The sequence below is a fragment of the Ictalurus punctatus genome, chromosome 10, assembly GCF_001660625.3.
Source record: "Ictalurus punctatus breed USDA103 chromosome 10, Coco_2.0, whole genome shotgun sequence".
In the NCBI taxonomy this organism is placed as follows: domain Eukaryota; kingdom Metazoa; phylum Chordata; class Actinopteri; order Siluriformes; family Ictaluridae; genus Ictalurus; species Ictalurus punctatus.
In genome coordinates this window covers 9864815-9886304 of record NC_030425.2, presented here as the reverse complement: position 1 = coordinate 9886304, position 21490 = coordinate 9864815, and the positions used below count along the sequence as shown (strand labels likewise).

The 21490-nt window shown below is 37.6% G+C and overlaps 3 protein-coding genes across 6 annotated transcripts; 1 reads left to right on the top strand and 2 right to left on the bottom strand.

Annotated features, from left to right (window-relative positions):
* Nucleotides 1-201: 201 nt before the first annotated feature.
* dnase2b (deoxyribonuclease II beta) lies at nucleotides 202-6161 on the bottom strand. Of its 3 annotated transcripts, none has more exons than XM_017477566.3 (6): nucleotides 4883-6161; nucleotides 4585-4753; nucleotides 3611-3689; nucleotides 3046-3207; nucleotides 1598-1795; nucleotides 202-1192 (listed from the first exon to the last, which is right to left on the bottom strand). In XM_017477566.3, exons 1-6 carry the CDS (start codon nucleotides 4993-4995, stop codon nucleotides 858-860), a joined length of 1056 nt encoding a protein of 351 aa, XP_017333055.1. In that variant the 5' UTR covers nucleotides 4996-6161; the 3' UTR covers nucleotides 202-857. The 3 variants fall into 3 exon arrangements, with proteins under 3 accessions (XP_017333055.1, XP_017333058.1, XP_053539228.1); XM_017477569.3 differs by having other exon boundaries at nucleotides 4585-4659; nucleotides 4883-5020; XM_053683253.1 differs by lacking the exon at nucleotides 3046-3207.
* A 236-nt stretch (nucleotides 6162-6397) lies between these two features.
* Nucleotides 6398-9991, top strand: uox (urate oxidase). Its single transcript, NM_001200396.1, is given in 8 exon segments — nucleotides 6398-6462; nucleotides 6565-6777; nucleotides 6912-7028; nucleotides 7122-7200; nucleotides 7988-8174; nucleotides 8347-8470; nucleotides 8581-8664; nucleotides 9762-9991. Coding segments are annotated over 8 exon segments (897 nt in total). The 5' UTR covers nucleotides 6398-6444; the 3' UTR covers nucleotides 9837-9991.
* Nucleotides 9871-19946, bottom strand: samd13 (sterile alpha motif domain containing 13). Of its 2 annotated transcripts, none has more exons than XM_017477571.3 (5): nucleotides 19801-19946; nucleotides 16719-16852; nucleotides 14614-14656; nucleotides 12832-12943; nucleotides 9871-11640 (listed from the first exon to the last, which is right to left on the bottom strand). In XM_017477571.3, the coding sequence occupies exons 3-5, from the start codon at nucleotides 14649-14651 to the stop codon at nucleotides 11497-11499; spliced, it is 294 nt and encodes a 97-aa protein (XP_017333060.1). In that variant the 5' UTR covers nucleotides 14652-14656; nucleotides 16719-16852; nucleotides 19801-19946; the 3' UTR covers nucleotides 9871-11496. The 2 variants fall into 2 exon arrangements, with proteins under 2 accessions (XP_017333060.1, XP_047014117.1); XM_047158161.2 differs by lacking the exon at nucleotides 19801-19946 and adding an exon at nucleotides 17273-18124.
* Nucleotides 19947-21490: the final 1544 nt, after the last annotated feature.

Genomic DNA, 21490 nt, shown 5'->3' with positions numbered 1-21490 from the left:
GTTCACTGAGAGTTTCCGGGTTGACCGGAAGTGCTCGATGTGTGTTATTTTAACTTGTCTGTGTTTCTGCTCGCGCCGCCTAGCTAAAGCAGGGGTAACGGCAGAGATCTGGCTTTCATAATCGTGTCTATACATTATTTTCTACAAAGGATTTATTTTCTATTGTTTTGGAATAAAAAATGAAGACATTAACCCAATGGAACACACTAACGAATTTATTAGAAATCAATTTCAATGAATTCACCGTGTTAAAAATCCACAAAAATCACTTCCACTTGACAAATTCTCCTCAAGAATAAATCCTTAAAAGTTTCCGACCTTTCTGTTTTAGAATGATTCTTGTTGTGCTCAAAATACTTTAATATATCTTTTTAAAAAATAATAAAATAATTTTTTTTTTTTTTTTTTTAAACCCTAATCAATTTCAAGAGTGAGGCAATTACAGAATCTCAAACATTTTTTCAACATCAATTTAGACAAGTAATTAGGAAGCTGGAAAATAACATACCAGCTGGAAAAGTTGGTGTACCAGTTTGATGAGTGTGGTCCATTTTTTAAGCTGGTATGCTGGTTTTGCACAATTAATAATATGCACTACAAACAGCTCTGTCCATGATCGTGGCACTGTAGGTGCACGGAAGGCTCTCAACTGGTCACTTGATTATTAATAATTGTTTATACTGTGTACTGCAAATGGGTGGCTCCGACATCTACAGCACATTGCACAATGCCTGCAATTCAACTTCTGTCTAATGACTCCACATCGAAAATCTAACAACGAAAACGAAAAAAAAATTTTTAAAATACTATTTAAAAGCTTGTGCACATTCCTGTAGATAACAGTAGACTTCGTGCTTCTAACAATTTTTATACCAGGCCACAGCCGAACGGAAAGCTTTGTACATGGCTGAATTTGGTGTACAGATGAGGCCACCTCCTCTCCATGCCTGTCTGCTCTCTCTGTTCAGGTCCCCTAGACAAGTCCACTGGGTTTGGTGTTCCCAAGAGACACACCACTTGGAGTGGTCATCATAGGAGCTGAAAGTCACCAGCTCGGACAGAGAGACCCTCTTGATATTCATCACATGGTAAGGAAGCGAGCAGTTGGAGGGAAGCTGGTGGGCTTCCCGTTGCCAGGTTTCCACTAGAAAGTCTGTGTTCAGTGTTTGTGCTATCCAGCCAGCATAAATGTCTGGTACAAAAAGTGAATACACCAGAGAGGCAATGATCAACGATCAATTGACAACATCATGGGAAGTTGCAATATAGACATATATTGAGACAGAATGGGGAAATGAGCAATATTACGGTGCATGTATTTATTGCCAAAACTATATATCTAATGGCAATATCAGAATTATTGCACATGCACAGGGTGAAGAAAACGTGTTAAACTGCACATCCTAAAAATTGACACTGCCCCTTACATAAGCAAAGTCAATAATTACTCAAGAGCAGATGAACTTTGGCATAAGCAAAAACATATGGTAGGGTAGCATTTGCCAAATGATTACAGTCTATTAAAAAAAATTAGGAAGTGCACAGAAATTTCAGTAGAGAATAACAAAATTATCTTAAAACACTAACATTCTCTTACCATCAACATAGCTGTGTGATTTGGCAAAACTAAGGAACGTCTCTCCCTTGACTGACATCAGCTTTTCAAGCCTTCTCCTGGGGACCACAGTTACAGTTTTGCCAGCACAGATCTGTGCCATTTCTGCCATCTCTGTGTAATAGGCTGATGGCATTGAGCAGTTGTATGTGTATGGGTTAATATATGCTAGTTGCTGTGCTGGTAAAATAAATAAATAGAATAGAACAGATGTTTCATCACCATTCAAAGTCAGTGGCATAAATTATATATATGTAGCAATATATGCAGCATTTAATTTACAACCACAATTCCGAAAAAGTTGGCACAGTATGGAAAATGCAACGACAACAAAAAAGTCATTTGAAAATTCAATTCACCCTGTACTATATTGAAAACAGGACTGCAGGCAAGCCATGCTAGCACCCGCACTCTCTGCTTACTCAACCATACGCTTGTAATCCAGGCAGAATGTGGTTTGGCGTTGTCCTGCTCTGGAAGGCAGCATATGTTTCCACTGTGCTACTGTCCATCTCAGATGAGATCGAGCTCAGAGAAGTCAGTGGTGCTTCTGGACAGTGTTGATATATGGCTTCTGCTTTGTGTAGTAAAGCCTTAACTTGCATCTGTGCATGCAGCGGCGAATGGTGTTGACTAACAAAGGTTTACCAAAGTATTCCTGAGCCCATGACAGGATATCCATTACAGACTCATTACGGTTTTTAAGACAGTGACGTCTGAGGGATCGGAGATCACGCGCATTCAGAAGTGGTTTTCGGCTTTGCCCTTTACGCACAGAGACTTGACCAGATTCCTTGAATCTTTTAATTATATTGTGCACTGTAGAAGGTGAAATGCCCAAAATCCTACTGATTTGTCTTTGGGGAATGTTGCTCTCAAAGTGTTGGATTATTCACTGACACATCTGTTGGCAGATTGGCGAGCCTCGACCCATCCTTGCTCTTGAAGGACTAGGCCTTTTTTGGAGGCTCCTTATATACTATAATTAGACGATTGCCTCACCCGTTTCCATCATCTTCTTATTTCAACTTGTCACATCACTATTAATCCAAAATTGCCCGAATCCCAACTTTTTTCTAACGTGTTGCATGCATCAAATTCAAAATAAATGCTTACCTTAACAAAACTATGTAGTTGGAAGGTAAAGCATAAAATACCATGTCTTTATACGTTTTTTTTTGTTTGTTTGTTTGTTTGTTTTTTTTTGTTTTTTTTAAATAAGTACATTTACAAAGCATTCCTCTCTGTTTTTATTATCATTTCCCATACTGTCCCAACTTTTTCGGAATTGGTCTTGTATACTGCTAACAAGCAAATTACAGAATATATGATGAAAATGTGCCAGTGGTTTGTGTGCAGTCATAATCTCATGGTAATATAAGAAGTAGTTCTGCTAATGGCTTGATGCATTACTTGATATGTTTGCTTACATATTTTTTGGAACTGTTCGTAATTGTAGGTTGTACACTGAATATTCTGGCCGTAGAGTTTTCCAGTGGAGGGATAGCCAAAACCCATTTCGGGGAAAGGTGGAAAGTGAGGAATGCTGTGTGTTAACCAGAATCCTTGAAACTGGTCAAAAAGTAGTGCCCCTGGACAGCAAACAGAGCACACAGTAGTCACTCAGGGCATTACTCAATGTGAAAATGACTTTCTAATTACATGACTTGATGGCCATTCTGATGATAATCCATGGTCAACGGTAAGATGAAAGGAAGAAAAGCTTCATATTTGTTAATAGCTGGTTGTAGATAAACTTTGATATTTGATGGGGGGGTTGGGGCTTAATCTCAGTCAACAGCACTTATCAGTTGTGCTCTTTGTACTGGGCCCCCTCTCTTTCAAAGCAGCAAAAAAAAAAATGTAAATATTCACGTGAGCAGTAGAACTACACTGGTACTGTAAATGTCAAATATAACATATAAGATATTTTTTTTGGAACTTTGAGATATCTCAATTTGGCCTACGCAAAAGTATAAAATAATGCAGTAGTACCTTTTGTGTGTCCATAATTATACTCATACTTCAGCAACGGAGGAGCATCATTGTAGAGCATGTATGCCGAGCTGTTTGACTATTAAAACAATTCATCATTAGTATGTAGTAATACATATGACAAGATCAGATACAGTTAATGTCATACAGTATATCTGTGATATCACAGCAAAAAAGCTGCATGTACTTCATAAACTAACACTGACTATTTTAGAAATGACCATAGCTGTCTATGCTAGTGGTTTTGTAAGAAGCATTGATTTCTATACAAATAAGGCATATATTTTAATAACCTTTAGTTTAAAAGTAGCTATTTCTTTCCTATCGTTAATTTGTACTAAATGTGTGTGTGTGTGGGGGGGGGGGGGGGGTTCTTTCAAAATGAATCCGTCTCAGCTCAGTTTCTATAATTAATATGTTTTTGTTTTTTGTTTTTACAAATCCTATTTGTATTATGGAATTTATGTTCAGGGTGTTTTGACCTAAGAGTAGCAAGGTGAAATAAAAGTGTTTAAAATGATTAGACCTTGAAACATAAAGGGAATTTTAATTACATTCTCTCAATGTCTTCTCTCAATGTCTTCTCCCACATGTGCACATTTGGCAAACATGTAAAGGGGTTTTCGTGTCTACGCAAAAAAATATTGTGCATACTGCTAATACTTGTCGTGAAGATATAGAAGAGACAGAAGAACAGACTTGTAATAAAAACAGCATAGAGGAACAGTTATAGTGTATGTACAGTACTGTAATATGCTGCTTTCTTTACTGACATACAAACATTTTTCTGTGGCATTTAATTTCATGCTTTGGAAATCTAAAATGTTACTCAATAATGTAGAAATCAAAAAAGAAAACTCTTTAACAAATTAAAATAAATTAATTAATGAATTAACCGTTAAAAAAAAAAGACAAATACTTTTGCACAGTACTATATATACAGTATATAATTATTATTACATATATAGTCATACCATGTATCTTTGGTACAGCTGGCTCAGTGTCCTGCCTAATGCCCCTTCACTGGTATTCACCGAATATTTACTCATCTGCCAGTTGGGTAATGAGGGATCCAAATACATATAGTCAACTCCACTTCCCACATTACCTTGTTTATATTTTGGTAATTTGTACATGATGAACCTTGAATTATGAAAAGAATGAAGAGAAAATGCCAAAGCTCTGCCAGAAACAAAAGCTTGAAATAATAAAGCTGGAAATGTATGAAATGTAAACAACAAAATAAGTTAAAAAAGTTTAAACTCCATCTACCAGTCAACAGGTTGCCCATCTTCATTTAAGCAGGAGATTTCACCCTCACACAGTGAACTTAAGAAGAAGGATACCTGGAAGAAAATCAAACGAAAAGGCCGAAACAAAAACATTTTTCCTCCGTGGCACAAAGTTAACTAGTTCTTACTGATGTGGGAACAAGAATGTACTTGTTGTCATATGTCTTCCTGGTCATTTAGCAATAGTGAAAGTATCTATACGTAGCTGTACGGTGTTAAAAGAGGAAGCTGGGGAGTTTTGTCTCATGACTCTCAACATGGCAGCTCTGATTCATACACACTCTAGGTTTTTAATATTATTATTTTATTTTTTTTAAATATATGAATTATACTAATATCTATTAATATTAGTATACATTTACACTACTACATTGTATTGATATCACAGTTAACTCTAGATCAGGTATTTCACTGTGAATCTTTCTAAATTTTACAAGTGACAGTGAAAAGGAACAGAGATATGGGAGTTATTATTAGGGGTTTTCATATTATACATTTGAAGGTATACTGTTATTGTGGTATGATGGTTATGAGGACAGTTCCACGTGCACTAAAACCTTGGGAATACGCTAAAAGATTTGATAAATTTGTATGCTATATCATGCTATGATATAGCATACAGTAGCACAATAAGCACAGCGAACAACCTGCTAACATAGTAGTAAAATATCCACACAATTGTATATCATGATATACTAAAACTAAAAACTATATCATGATATACTAAAACAAATACAGGGTTGTTTGATTATTATATTGTAGATTTTGCCATTCCATTTTTAGTGCAGATATGATACAGTTCAGAGCATAGGTTTGCATCCCAAGATGATTTTTGAACAGAGAACAATATACTTAATATTACAGTTGAGAGCACGCAAAAGCTGATGAAGGCGTGTTAAAGAAGTTGAAAGTGATTATATAGTCAAAAGCTGGACATTCACGATGCCATGGAAATCTGTGGCTGCGAGTCAGAAGAGTGAAATTGACCATTCTCTCTGGGTGAGAGGGATGATTTTACTCTCTCTCCCCTGTCTGTCATAGTGACACTAGCTAATTGCCGGTGACTGTGAGCTCAAGAGCGCAGATAGTGCTTTCCTCCGGGTGCGTTAAACTGTCCTGTGATGAGCAGCAGTTCAAAAAGATGCGGCTGGCTGGCTTCACTCATCTTGGATGAAGCATGTGTGAGCCTTCGTCCTCCCTGTTGTGTGATAGGGGAGAGTTAGGTTGTGGATGGGAAGTGGCTTGAGAAAATTTGGGAGCTGGGCATTCAGTTTATTAAAGAATATTTATTTATCACATTCCACCATTAATATCTTAACATACAATGTTTAGCTATTTATGCTATAAATGAAATGTCTTCCTCTTCATGCTTTAAAACAGTTCAACCCCCTACATAGATGTGACTATTTGAACCCATTGCGAAATGCAAAAATACACAAATGATACCACCCCCTAAATATAATCCTCTGTCCTCATAAATCCTGCTCCTGTTGAAGAATAGAGGGTAAAGGCACAAACACTCACTGCACCTATTTGAGAATTATGACTACCTCAAACCAGGTAAACAGTTTATTTATTTAATTTCTTTATAGATATAAAGAATTCAAACCTGCATAACCAAATATTGCTGACTGTTTCGTTCTGAAATGTTTTATTTTGTAGAATGTTGAGTTTGTGAGGACAGGTTATGGGAAGAATCAAGTTAAAGTTCTGTATATTCGGAGGGAGAGGAATCAACACTACATATTGGAGCTGAAAGCAGATGTGCAGCTTACGCTAAACTCTCTGAAAGATTACCTCACTGGAGACAACTCGGACATCATTCCAACCGACACCATCAAAAACACTGTCCATGCCCTGGCCAAGCTAAAAGGAGTAGGTGTAATTTTTTGTGACATTTGAGATTGCTACAGACATTAAGTCAGGCAGTATAGGTGTTAATTTGATACCAAAAATGGGTGTTGTATAACCGATTACTTATTAGGCAAACATTCTGGGTTTGACTGCAGGTTAAAACCATTGAGGGCTTTGCCTTGGACATCTGCAATCATTTCCTGACAGCGTTCAAACATGTCACACGAGCAAAGGTCAACATTGAGGAAGCTCCATGGAAGAGACTCGAAAAGGTGTTGCTAACTCAAAAATGATCACTAATCTCTCCCATGTCCTTACATTTTATGATTCTAATAAGTGCTAAGGATAATGACTTTTTTTTGCAGAATGCGGTTGAACATGCCCATGCATTCATCCTCTCTCCAGAGTCTTTGCGCTTCTGTGAGGTTGAACAGTACAGAAATGGTGAGACGAAACAAATATTTAACAGTTATAATGACAGCAAAGTTGGGACTCTGTGTAAAATGTAAATAAAAACAGAATGCAATGATTTGCAAATCTCATAAACCCATATGTTATTCACAATAGAACATAGAAAACACATCAAATGTTTAAACTGAGGAAATGTACCGTTTTAAGAAAAGAAATAAGGTAATTTTGAATTTGATTTCCGGAACACATCTCAAAAAAGTTGGGACGGGGGCTTGAAAAGTAGGTGTTACTAAAAAGAAACAGCTGGAGGAACATTTTGCAACTAATTATGTTAATTGGCAGCAGGTCAGTAACATGATTGGGTATAAAAAGAGTATCTTAGAGTGGCAGAGTCTCTCAGAAGTAAAGATGGGATGGTATCTGGATGGAAGCATATGTTGCTCTAAAACCTGTATATAACTTTCAGCACTGCTGGTGCTTTTCCAGATGTGCAAGCTGCCCTTTCCATAGGCACTAATGCACCCCATACCATCAGAGATGCAGGCTTTTGAACTGAGTGCTGATAAAAAGCCGGATGGTCGGTCTCCATCCAAAACATCAGGGTTGTCCAAGCTTATCCAGAAAAGGCTAGTGGGGAGGTAGTATTTTTTTTTTTTATTCCAGCCAAGCAGAAGCCACACCTGGTAGTCTACTGAAAGCTAGGATCAACTAAATAAACAGGTGGAATCAGGTGTGGCTCCTGCTTGATTGGAATGAAAACCTGCACCCACACCAGCCCTTTGTGGATAAGATTGGTCACCACTGTTGTGCATCTTCTCAGCGAATGCAGTGATCCACAGTGGAATCAAAGACATGAAGGTTCTGAAGACCACGCAGTCAGGTTTCGAGGGCTTCCTGAAAGATCGCTTCACCACTCTGCAGGAAGCCAAGGACAGAGTCTTCTGCACCTCTGTTTATGCTAGGTGGCGCTACAACCAGCACAAGGAAGTAAACTTTGACATGGCATGGTAAATATACTGTATGTATATATATATATATATATATATATATATATATATATATATATATATATATATATATATATATATATATATATATATATATAAGGCTATTTAATTTAGGATAAAGTAAAATACTATAAAATGCATGATATATCTGTAATGCATGCTACCTTTGCAGGAAAACTATAAAGGACAGCATCATTGAGAAGTTTGCTGGCCCCTACGATCGTGGGGAGTATTCACCATCTGTTCAGAAGACACTCTATGATACACAGATTCTTGTTCTTGAGAGACTGCCAGAGGCAAGTCAGTCTGATTTGTTTGATTTGATAGTCATTTTAATAATCTAGGTTTAAAAAACAGGCTCAATGTTACGCACCTTTATGTCAAGCTATTTCATCTCGTCTCATAGGTCGAGGAGATTGAAATCATCATGCCGAACCAGCACTACTTTACAATCGACATGACTAAACTGGGACTCTCCAATAAGGATGAGGTTGGTTTCTATAAAGCATGTTTAAGTTACTACTAAATACTATTTCATTTATTGGTTTATAAGCTTCCTGATACTGCTGTTGGTGAATGCAAATATTATTTTGTCTGGGAAGCTTATAATGTTAAATCTTGAGACCATTATGGTCAGAGAATCTTTTGCCTGATTACAATGCATATTCACAGTCTCTATATGAACAGTCTCTATGGAAACAGTTTCCGAATGACCATAACTAATGCATCCGTGATTTTTTTTAAGGAAATAACACAACAGTAAGATAAGTAGAACATATCACACATTTATTGAGTAATTTAGTCAAGAAATAAAAAAGCTGGTATAAATTAGTAGACCAGTTTGACCAGCTTGGCCTGGGTTATGGGTTATTATGCTTAAAATCTATGCATTAAACACAAATCAATAAAAATGGGTTATTATCCAATCTATTCAAAAATATAACACATTCTACAATGAAAAACAAAGGATGAAATGAGTTCTTGCAAAAACCATGCTGCCTGTTTTTAGTTTATATATATATATGCAATGGCATTACTCTTGCAGTATACTTTAATCAAAATACTTTCACAGAAAACTCCAACATTTGTTTAATAGCGTGAAAATTGTGTCATGTGAGTTGTTTATGTAGTCAGTGTATTAGGGGAGGTGATCGGTTATCAGGGACATTGACAATAAATCTTAATGAAACAGACACAGCAGGTACAATGATATTCGTAATGTGTTAGCGATTTAACAAAGATTTAAATAGCTGCATTCCTTTATTTGTTTATTTATAAAATACAATGCCAAGTTATTTATTTAATTAGAAAGTAGAGTAACATTTCATGAAACATCAGCCACTGTTAAGGGAAAAAAGAACAAACCTGTAATAATATCATAATTTGGTTCACTTTGTTTAGCTATTTATTTCTTTTTAAATGGCAATCGAGTTGCAATCCGAAAGATCACAAGCATACGAGTGTCTTCCCTGGCAGGCCTGAGACTTGGATTCACAACTTGCTATTCAGCAGGACAGAATCTTAAGTCTCCTTGAAATCATTTAAGTGTCATAATACTTCAAGGCTTCCCTTTTTTTCCTCTTTCAGGTCCTTCTACCTCTTGATAATCCAGCAGGCAACATTACAGGAACTATATGCAGGACACCACAAGCCAAACTGTGAAACTGTTCAGAAAAATGAGGAATCCACAAACCAGGCCGTCTTAAACAGACTTTAATAAACCGCAGTAAAAACAAGTCAACAAAAAAATTAACCCCATGTATTCAAATTTCACAAGTGGAGTTACAGAACACAAATAAAAGCTAAAAATATACACAGGTTAATTTTTAAAAGACCTGAATTGGTCAGTGTGGCTCTGAATGCAATGGCGCAAAAAATACTACTCACATTTAATAAATAAGAGCTTTAATAAATAAATTGAATGGGAACATGTATACATATACACCATTACACAATGTTGTACAGGGTTAATAGTGATTTAAAACACATTTGTGAGTTGTTTTTTGTTTGTTTAAAGAAATATCTGGATCACTAATTGAAGGTATGTGAAATTTCATCTAAATGTATTTGTAACAAACAGATTAAATCTTGTATGGATTCCTTTCATTCCTTATACAATGCTGTATTATTGCAGATGGTGTTGGAAAACAGAACAATTATTCCCCAAAATGAGCAAAATACAGTGATATAAGAACTTATTTGGGCATCCAATCATGGAACTTGCATACAACTTTTATAATAATTAGTCATTCGGGTTGCGATCCGTTCCTCACTGAAATGGTAACTAGGATTATGGTCGAGTCAGTGCCTTTTTTCATTCAAGCACGTTATTGCAAACATCATACATTCAGTGAAACCTCTATTGCAAGACAGATGTTTGACGGGATTCTGTTAAAAAGACACTTTGTAAAAATGAACATAACTACATAAGCACTGACATCAGACACACTGCCCATTTCCAATCCATCAAGATGAGTCAAAGAACAGGTTCAGAAAATAGTCATTCAAAAAGAGTTATTTTGTAATCCTCGTGTGGAAATGAATCAGTAAGCAATTATATGTGTGTAATTGTCTTGTAATGTAAGTAACCCAGTTAAACACAAAAGGAGCCTGGTTGGATCAGACACCAGGCTCTAGCTACCAGTTACACTGCTTAAAAGTCCGTAGTTAAGTATATTTTCAATAAATCTTTAATAAAAACACATACAGCTGCAGCATGGTTAGTTTTCACGGCCAAACACCATCATGTGTGTGCTGTATCTTATTTATAACCATTAAAAGACTTAAATACCTTAAGGAGAACAGGAAGCAAGCACCAACAAATGAATTGATCTGCCACTCCTTTAGTCACTTTTTATATACAGACCAATTACGCAATAAGCTGATTTTCAATAAAGCCTCTGAAAATTCATGTTACACCTAGCAACACCTTACACAATAGTGTTTATTGTCTTAGTGCCAAATACTTTCACACAATATTTTACATTAAAAACTTGTAAAAATTGCAAATAATGAATATTTTGACATGTTTTTACGTTTGCAAAGGGTCATTTTTAAAAACAAACTTCAGTCATAACACCAGTCCAACAACCCCATGCGCCGCCCGCCCAACACACACACGCGCACACACACACCAAAAAGAAACAGTTGTACCTGTACAACTAATTTAGAACGAGAAAGAAATTCACATTAAAGTTTTTTTTCTGTATTTGTCCACAAGGATGCATAAAACCCACATGAGGACATGGCCTTGTCTTCAGTCTGCAGTTACCCTGCTGTTCCATGGCATGATTGTCTTCCAAGGCTGGGCCCATTCGGAGTGCTACGAGGCATTGCTTTTTAAGTGCTGGGTCTGAAGCGGCTTCACGTGGTACTCATAAATCTTCAGTGCCGGACCCAGTTTTATTGAGAGTCCAGTCAGAACGTCGTTGCGAGTCATTAACAACAGAGACTTGCCATCGATTTCCTGCAGGGAGAAAAGGTTCAAGTCATATGAAACAAAACTAATAACGAGAAATGACCTTGTATTTACTCATCTCCCATTCCACCATGCAGTGGTGATACAGATTCATACATGTGTCAATATCAAATTTTCATATCACGATCATTGTGTAACCTTTTATCATGGTTTATAATGTAATCACAGGAATAAACAGCAAGCTGACAAACTGCTTTCTAGTGAGTTAGCAAATTACTTACACCGTCCAACAGGTAGAGTTATACTAGAAACCATACTGTTATGTCATAGTGATGTATCATATGACCGACACATCACGTTTATAAAAATGCACTAGTTCTAATATTTTGTTTCTATGGTAACAACATACAACTATAGAACACTAGACATAAATCGATATTTAAAAAAAAAAAAAAAAAAACATTTTGATATGGTGAAACTTTGTGAGTAAATGTTAATTTAGCATTTATGGAAGGAGCCTCGAGGGTCGGTGCATGTAAACGTCAGAGCTAAAGCTGTAACTTAAGCTTTAAACATGGGAACATCTTCAGGGCAATTTCTCAGTAACACATTAACATCGAGAGAGAGAGAGAGAGAGAGAGAGAAAGAAAAGAGGGGCAGGTAAGGGGGGAAAAACAGGAAATAACTTGTTTCACAGATGTTCTGCAACATTAAATGCAACTATAAACACGTACAATGTGTCATTCATTCATAAATAAATTTTTTTAAAAATTGCATTGGCAAACTCAGAGGAATAAAATTCCCCTATATGCATGTTTATTTCTTACTTAATGAACTCTAAGTGTTTAAAAAAAACGAAACTCTCCAAGACACATACTTAACTTACACATGCAAACACATTCCTGAAATGCAGGTCTGTCTGCCATAAATTAACTTTCTACTTTCTACCTTCTCTGGAAAACAGACTCTCTGTTGAAGAGTTTAAAAGCTGTCCCATAAGTACAGACTGAAGAACACTATTGTACCCGATGGAACCTGTTTAAAAGAGTTTTTTTTTTTTTTTTTTTTAAATTGATCCTTGCTAGATTCTAGCTACAAATTGAGTCTAAATGTCTTCTGAGGTATTTTACATCTTATATTTGACATGTCACATGTAACCCAAAAAATCTGCACACATATACACTGTTAACATAAAACTAAAGTGCGTAAAAACAAAACCAGTATAGCAATTTAATCTACCTGATCCTGGAAAGCATTGGCTTGCTCTTCAAATCCAGTAGCTTTAAAATAATTGACTACGTCGGCTACAGCCCAGTGGGCAGGGTCTGGAAGCTGCCCATTCTCCACCACACTGCAAGAAAGAGAGAGAAAAAAAACAGAAAACTTGTGGTTTTAAACAAATCTGTTTAATCCCTGTGTAAATTATTTAATAATACCACAACATACTGTTTGTCACCATGTACAAGTTCATTCATAGATAATATTTAGGTGGGTTCAAATTGAATGATTTTGCATAATGCACCACCCCCAGGATCTATGCTGGCCCTTAAAGAAGAGTGTCTAACAAATGACCGTACAGCTCAGCTCAACCACACTTAAGCCAACCAGGACAGCCAGGAACCTTGGAGTGATTTTTGATGACAGCTTGAGCTTTACAGACCACATCTCCACAACTGCACGGTCCTGTAGGTTCATTCTGTACAACATCAAGAAAATCAGATCCTATCTCACAGAACAGGCTACACAGCTACTAGTTCAGGTTCTTTTCATATCAAAACTGGACTACTGCAACGCACTACTCTCAGGCCTCCCAGCCAGCTCCATCAAACCCCTCCAGATGATTCAGAATGCAGCGGCACACCTCGTCTTCAACCAGCCCAAAAGGACCCATGTCACACCCCTCTTCATCTCCCTCCACTGGCTTCCTGTAGCCGCCCGCATCAAATTCAAGGCCTTGATGCTCACCTACAAGACCTTGTCTGGAACAGCACCCGCCTACCTCAACTCTCTCCTGAAGGCTTACGTTCCCTCACACAATCTACGATCGATTAATGACCGACACTTAGTAGTGCCTACTCCGCGTGGCTCAGGGTTCCTTTCAAGAACCTTCACACTAACCGTCCCTCAGTGGTGGAATGAACTTCCAACCTCAATCCCGACCGCAGAATCTCTCACCATCTTCAAAAAACAGCTCAAGACGCACCTCTTCCGTGAACACCTAACTAACCCCTAAAACTCCAACCCCACGTTATCCTAAATAAATAAATAAATAAATAAATAAAAAACAATAAATACATAAAACCTTACTCTGGCACTTACACCTCTACTCTGCACACTTTGCTTCTCTAGAACTCAGTTTAAAGATCTTGTACTGTAGCACTACTTGTATTGTTCTCCTCTTGATATATCGCTTTGCTTGTATTTCCTCATTTGTAAGTCGCTTTGGATAAAAGCGTCTGCTCAATGAATAAATGTAAATGTAAATGACTGACAGGACGCGCATCCAAACACAAACAAGCTTCTGGACTTTTCTCAGCAACTGAATACATTTTTTCTAAGGCTAGGCGTAACGTATTGGTTTCTACACATCTTCCAGATTATTAGGACAAAAAAAAAAGGAATAATTAACTGTTACACCTATTGCATTAATTCGTCACACTGCTGACGTTCACCGTTAAGGCACAAAAATTGTCGTTACTCTAAATATGATAAACATACGTGTTGGTTGAACCGTGTATTTTCTTAATTTAATCTTCAATCTACGTGACATGACACTCAAAGATCGCTCAGATGCAGGAAGAATGAAATACAAAATAAAATACTAGTTTAATAAAAGGTGATTTTCATGAAGCTATTATATATATATATATATATATATATATATATATATATATATATATATATATATATATATATATATATATATATATATATATATATATATATATATAGAGAGAGAGAGAGAGAGAGAGAGAGAGAGAGAGAGAGAGAGAAAAGAATGACACACAGTTTAGTACATACCTTTTGGGTTCCATCGAACCATTTGCCTTGGTTTCCATGACAGCTAGAAAAACACAAACAGCCCATTAAGAAGCTGCCAAGACTCAAACTCAACAGTGTTCCTTTGTCCCAGGCTGTGTGCTGGGCTCTTCACGCACCAGCTAATGACTCAATTTAAGCCTGAATTAGTGCTTTTTTTGAAATCTGAACCAAAATAATTCAAACAAATACCAAAATGCACATTTTGTTTGAACTGGATATCGGTTTCTGGAACCGATCTTATAGAAAATCTAAAGATGTAGACTTCAACTTTAAAATTTCAACTGAACAAACTGTTATTCAAAATAAATAAATAAATAAATAAACAAACAAATAAATAAATAAAACCACAAGTAGCTTAGCAACTAAATCAAACATAGCATACATGATGCGGTTGAACACAAACTAACATGGCAAACATTTCCCAGGAAAGAACATTAACTGATATGCCTCTGGCCTTTGCAATCTACTGAAGATCTTGAGTCGATTAAACCCATACCCCTAGTTCAACACATCGACAGCATGCAGTTGCTTAGCAACGGGTTTGCTCAGCAATTCAGGTAAAAATGCAAAGATGCAGTTTGCGCCACATTATGCAGGCATGTGAAAGATAAGCACTGACCAGTATATTATTTCATCAGTAATGCTACGGTATAAAAACAAAAAAACAAACAAAAAAAAAACAAACAATATTAGAATTGGATTGAACTTGCTGAAGTGTGTGAATGCAATTTTATTTGTGTAGCACCTTTAACAATAGTCGCAATTCAGCTTTACAGAAATCAGGATGCAGATTTAGATCCCTAATGAGAAAGCCAGAGGCGATAGTAGCAATGACATGCAGCAATTCTGAGAGGACATGAGGATGATACCTGACTCAAAAGGGAACCCGTCCTCTCCTGGGTGACACATGGTAGTGGCATTATAAATCATTAATACTCCACAACTGTACACGGTATGCACAGAATTTTAAAAAATAACAGGGTGTGCAATTATAGATAAACAATCCATAATGCAGAGGGATGCTACCATGCTGAATTGAATTATTGTCCTATTACAACAACCGGTCATGCTACAGAGAAACCAGTAAGCATAAAGTCATCTGTCCTGAAGACTTTCCCATGGAGGAAAACGTACTTAACGTTACAACATGCTCACACTGCAGACTTCTGCCATAAATGTAAAATAAACATCTAACAGAAAGCCTCACCATATCAAGAAGTAGGTCTTGTTAAATAACAACATAAAAAATATATTTTTTTAAATATTAGCATTAGATTATGCAGGTACAATAACGTACAAGAATAAGTGCATTAATTAATTAAACTAGCATTTGAAATACAGTAAGAACTAGTCAGTCCATGCTATTAGACAAAATGAATGAAGACCTCGTGGCCAATCCCATCTGAGAATACAACAGAGCTGTGGTATAAACTCAGATAGTACCAAGTGTGTTGAAAGTGTGTTAACGATCATTGTCCTTGTGCTTACAGCAGCAATACTACTAAACTTCCTACCGAAATGAATAGTCAGGTTGACTTTGCTTTTCCTTTTAAATTTGTTAAATATAGAGTTATTGTACTATATAAATCAAATGCAGCACAAATACCCATTTTGCTATTGAATTTCAGTTACTACTAAAATCTCATGCACATGGGTGGGAACGCAGTTACAAATTAGCATCAGCATTTTCAAATACTATGAATACACTGATTAAAACCTATATAAAACACTGAGGTATTTTTAAAAAAAACAAAACAAAACAAAACAAAAAAAACAACGGTGTGTCCACATAAAAGCATTTAGAGCAGGGGTGTCCGATCTTATGCGGAAAGGGCCGGTGTGGGTGCAGGTTTCATTCCAACCAAGCAGAAGCCACACCTGAATCTACTGAAAGCCCAGATCAACTGATTAAACAGGTGGTTTCAGGCGTGGCTCCTGCTTGGTTGGAATGAAAACCTGCACCTACGCCGGCCCCTTGCGGATAAGATCGGACACCCCTGGTTTAGAGGGTGAAAAGCATTTTTAAACAAACTCATCAGTTAGAATAAATGCGTCTATGGAGTGACCGTGAAGAAAGCTGGTACCTGGTTGTCAAAGTTGAATGCAATGTTTCATTTGATGTCCTCAGCTCAAACCTCATTGTAGACTCAGTGCCATCGCTTTTACCGTCTTCTCAGCTGCCCAGCGTCTTCAAGATACGTCACTGCGACGAGACAACCTTCGAAAACAGTCAAAGAGCCAGTAAAGGTGATCAATGATCTGTGTAAAAGATGCAACATTTCTTTCCAACACGTCCTCTTACCTGAATGACTGTTTTAGTGAGTGTAAAATGAATGGAAGTGAGCTTAGAATAGAAAACCTATTATAAATGAGCAGAGCACGGTTTCAGGGTTGACGTCGGCCTGAAACGCTGGATTGGTAACTTTTGATTCAATCCACTAATGTGGCAGAAAACAGAAAAGCGTTCTTCCAATCATCCGGAAATCCCGGGTTTGAATCCTGATGATGTCACAGCCATCCGTGGCCGGTGCTCTAAGTGAGGGAGTAATAGCATACTCTCTCTCCCCTATCAATCACAGCAAAACTAGCCCATCATGGGCGTCTCTTTGAAAAGTTTCTGCCGGCTGGAAGCACGTACCTTGGAGGAAGCATACGATAGCCTTCACCCTCCCTGGTTGGTAGCTGTCATGTATTAGGGGAGACCACCCTAATGGGTAGGAAGTGGACATGACTAAAATAGGGAGAAAACTGGGGGAACAAAAACCCACACTGTCATTATCTATCAAGACAATGTCAGAACCAGAGCAGTATCAGGTACTGAAACATTACCCAGAGTTCTGACCTGACCATCATATCAAAATGTATATCTAATATTCTCTTTTCTAACACAATCTGCTCTTATAACATGGCTCATGTAGGCCATTCTCGGTTCTGAGTACGAGTCGAATCAGAAGTTCATAAAGGAGCTAAATGTTAAATTTCCACTGTTTTGGTCCATCAGGGCTGGATGTTCTAGAGAACAGACATAAACCACAAAATCAGCAATAACGCATAAGAGCTCTAATTTTCTAACTGTACAAGCATCCACCGTATATATGAACGGCGGACATCATCATAAGCACACAGCATAACTGCGTAAAGTAAAGCTGGTGGAGTGATCCTAAAGAATTAATACTTTCAATTTTGTTTCCTCTTAAGAAGCAATCCTACAAGAAAGACATAAAAAAAAAACTGTCGCTGCGTCTCAGTTCACCTACTTATACTATGCACTAAAAGTACGTACTCTTTTTGTGAAGAAAAAGTCTATACTTTTGTGTGTGTAGTAAAAGAGTATGCAAGTACTGGGACATACGAACACGTCATGGAAAGGAAGAGAATGTTGTTGCTTAGATATGAACACTGTCACCATAAACAAACTCCTCACTGCATTTCAGCTTTTCTTCATTCGTTATTCTTTATATAATTTAAACTATATCATATAAGGAGAGAGAGCGGGAGAGAGCGGGAGAGAGAGCGGGAGAGAGCGGGAGAGAGAGCGGGAGAGAGCGGGAGAGAGAGCGGGAGAGAGCGGGAGAGAGAGGGAGAGAGCGGGAGAGAGCGGGAGAGAGAGAGAGGGAGAGAGAGAGGGAGAGAGAGGGAGAGAGCGGGAGAGAGCGGGAGAGAGAGCGGGAGAGAGAGAGCGGGAGAGAGAGAGCGGGAGAGAGAGAGCGGGAGAGAGATAGAACATGCTTTGTAAGTGATATGGCTGAAACAAAATGAAGCAGCTTTTGCAGTTTTTCCTTCTATCCACAAATACTAAGGAACAAATGAGACAAATGTGACACATCTGAAGTATTTTAAATACTGCATTGGCAATACCACAAATCTGACTGAAGATACTGAAACTAAATTTAATATGTTCCTGGAGGGGAAGAAAAATAAAGAAAAAATAGTTTAAGCGTGGTGAACGCAAAACTTTTTTTGAATGATTATCTCTGTAATTAAACAGGACCCAAAATATAAAATTTAATACAAAAGTCTCAAACTGATTAAATTCTCATATAATTCTTGTTAGCTGAATTGCACAAATGTAAATAGGTCCTAGAAATAACAGCTGTTTATGATTTCTCTTCCAAAATTAGAACAGTCTCAAGTTATCATTTTTATATTCACACTTGCAAATTCATTGTTGAAACCTTATATATTATATACACAGAGAGAGAGAGAGAGAGAGAGAGTCACACACACACACACACACACACACACACACACACACACACAGAGAGAGAGCGAGAGAGACAGAGAATGAGAGAGAGAGTAAGAGAGAGAGAGAAAGAGAGTCAGACACACACAGAGAGAGAGAGAGAGAGAGAGAGAGAATGAGAGAGAGAGTAAGAGAGAGAAAGAGAGTCAGACACACAGAGAGAGAGAGAGAGAGAGAGAGAGAGAGAGAGAGAGAGAGAATGAGAGAGAGAGAAAGAGAGTCAGACACACAGAGAGAGAGAGAGAGAGAGAGAGAGAGAGAGAGACAGTCAGACACACACACAGAGAGAGAGAGAGAGAGAGAGAGAGAGAGAGAGAGAGAGAGAGAGAGAGAGAGAGACAGTCAGACACACAGAGAGAGAGAGAGAGAGAGAGAGAGAGAGAGAGAGAGAGTCAGACACACACACACACACACACACACACACACAGAGAGAGAGAGAGACGTAGATAAGAGTCTGTGGTAAATGAAAGGGGGATGAATGGCCTGAGGGAGAAGATGAACCAGTCTCGTGACTCAGTAATATCACACTGAGTTGTAGTTAGCTTAGCAAAAGTCAAAATATAAATATGACTTCGGAGTTTCGCAAGAAAACCCACGTGTTAAGCAAAGCAACTTTTTTTCCCTTGTTGAACACTATGCAAAACAGCGATATATTTATATTAATAATAGAAAATATATATATTTAAAAACCGTGATGATGAATGCGTACTAGCAGCTACAGTAAGAAAGCCTTGAATAAGGTTAGCACGCTAGCTCCAGTCTCTCTATCACTGATTCACTACAGGAGTACAAACACCGAGCCTTCATTACACTACAGCTCACGGTACTACCCGACTAGATTCCTCTCTATATTTATACACACACACACACACACACACACACACATTCATAAAACGGCCAACACGGAAGAAAAATAAACACACCTTTTTGTTGTTGTTGTTGTTGTTGTTGTTGTTGTTGTCGTAAAGACTATCAGGAACAGATCAATAGGATAGTGATGTTGCCTCTTGCAGCTCTGCTAAATTTGACACAAACCCATTTTAACTTCCGGTAAAATCATTCGACGCACGCGAGCCGTCCAGCCAATCGGACGCGTACGGCTGGTACAGACGCAATGCATTGTGGGACATGTTGTTCTACACACTAATCCGTTAATTAAATATGACTCTTAATGCAAAGAAGAAGAAGAAGAAGAAGTAGAAGAAAATGCTGTAAAATCTCCTTTCAAAAAGGCACAGGTTCCTTACCCTGGGCCTGGACATGGGGTAGACATGTCCTACACATATTAATCTGTTCCCTATACACCTTTTAATCCAATTAATCAGCTAATTAACAGCACTTCCTGAGTCTGTTAGAGCAGGGAAAACATTAGACTGTGTAGGACAGGCGGGTGGTCCTGGACCAGGGCTGGGAATCTGTGGTGTAAGGAATAAAACCTGACGAAATGTGCTGTTATAGAAAATGAATCCAAGATGAGGTGGTGTGATGTGTCCCAACGTCTCCCCCAAGTCCAAAGACACGCATTGTAATCTGATTGGCATCTCTAAACTGTCCAAAGTGTGTGAATGTGTGTGCAATTATGCTCTGTGATCCTTCCAGGACGGGTCTCCCATCTTGTCCCAGGAGTTCCCTGGGATAGGCTCCAGGCTCTCTCGTGATCCTGTGTAGGATAAGCTGTATGGAAAATGAATGGATGAATGGATTAATGAATAGCCTGTCATGGTTTTAAAAAAAAATTAATTAATTAATTTATAGTTATATTTAATGTTGTGGAAGAAAGGTTAGGTATTGTAAATCACTTACGTTATAGCAGCTATAAGCAGTCTCTCTCTCCATGTTAATTAGAAAAAAGAAAAAGAAAAACAAACAAACAAACAAAAAAACCTGGAGACGTGTGTCATGTTACATCCCCTGTCCTGAAGATTTTCCCATGATGGAAAACTTACCGACTGCTACAATGTGCAAATACCCAAGACTCCTCCCATAAATGTTAAATAAACATCTCTTTACGGGAAGCTTACCATGCTAATGAGTATATGCCATTTCTTTTTAATTATTGGGCTTAGATTATAAAGTAACTGCCATACAAGTCCCTGTAAACGAGTTGTCACTATATAAACGATAACGTATAGAGCTACTGTTGTCAGAGCAGCTGTTATGTAAAGAATAAAACAGGACAGGACGAGCTGTTATAAGAAAACAATCCAAGACAGATGGTATGATGTATCCTGACACAAAGCAGAGGGAGCAAAGCATGGCCCGAAGTGTATTTAGCGATTTGCCAATAATTACAATTAAAATTTATTAATGAACACGTCATGTTTTTTAGTAGTTTATAGTTACATTTAACGTTGTGGCATATCCACGAAACAAGTCAATTCCTTATGTTACAACCATCCTCTCTTCTTCTCTCTCTTGATTTTAATACGATGCAAAAATCCAACTTGCCCTGTTACCAGAAAAAAAGAGGTAACGCGAAAAGCCCTCTGTCCTGAAGACTTTCCCATGGCAGAAAACTTACCATCACTTGAGGCTCCTCCCACAAATATTATATAAATGTCTCCATACAGAAAGCTTCACCAGCTTTGTTAAATGTTTTTTTAAAATTCATTT

Coding starts and splice junctions, on each gene's coding strand:
- dnase2b (XM_017477566.3), bottom strand. CDS start 4,995: ATGTTTTTGTTTCGGCCTTTTCGTTTGATTTTCTTCCAGGTATCCTTC. Junction 3,690..4,584: donor AGCTGTACCAAAGATACATG/GTATGACTATAT, acceptor TTGTTTTAATAG/TCAAACAGCTCGGCATACAT. Junction 1,193..1,597: donor ATCACACAGCTATGTTGATG/GTAAGAGAATGT, acceptor TTTTTGTACCAG/ACATTTATGCTGGCTGGATA.
- samd13 (XM_017477571.3), bottom strand. CDS start 14,651: ATGGAAACCAAGGCAAATGGTTCGATGGAACCCAAAAG. Junction 12,944..14,613: donor GGTTCGATGGAACCCAAAAG/GTATGTACTAAA, acceptor TCTTTCTTGCAG/TGTGGTGGAGAATGGGCAGC. Junction 11,641..12,831: donor CCAATGCTTTCCAGGATCAG/GTAGATTAAATT, acceptor TTCTCCCTGCAG/GAAATCGATGGCAAGTCTCT.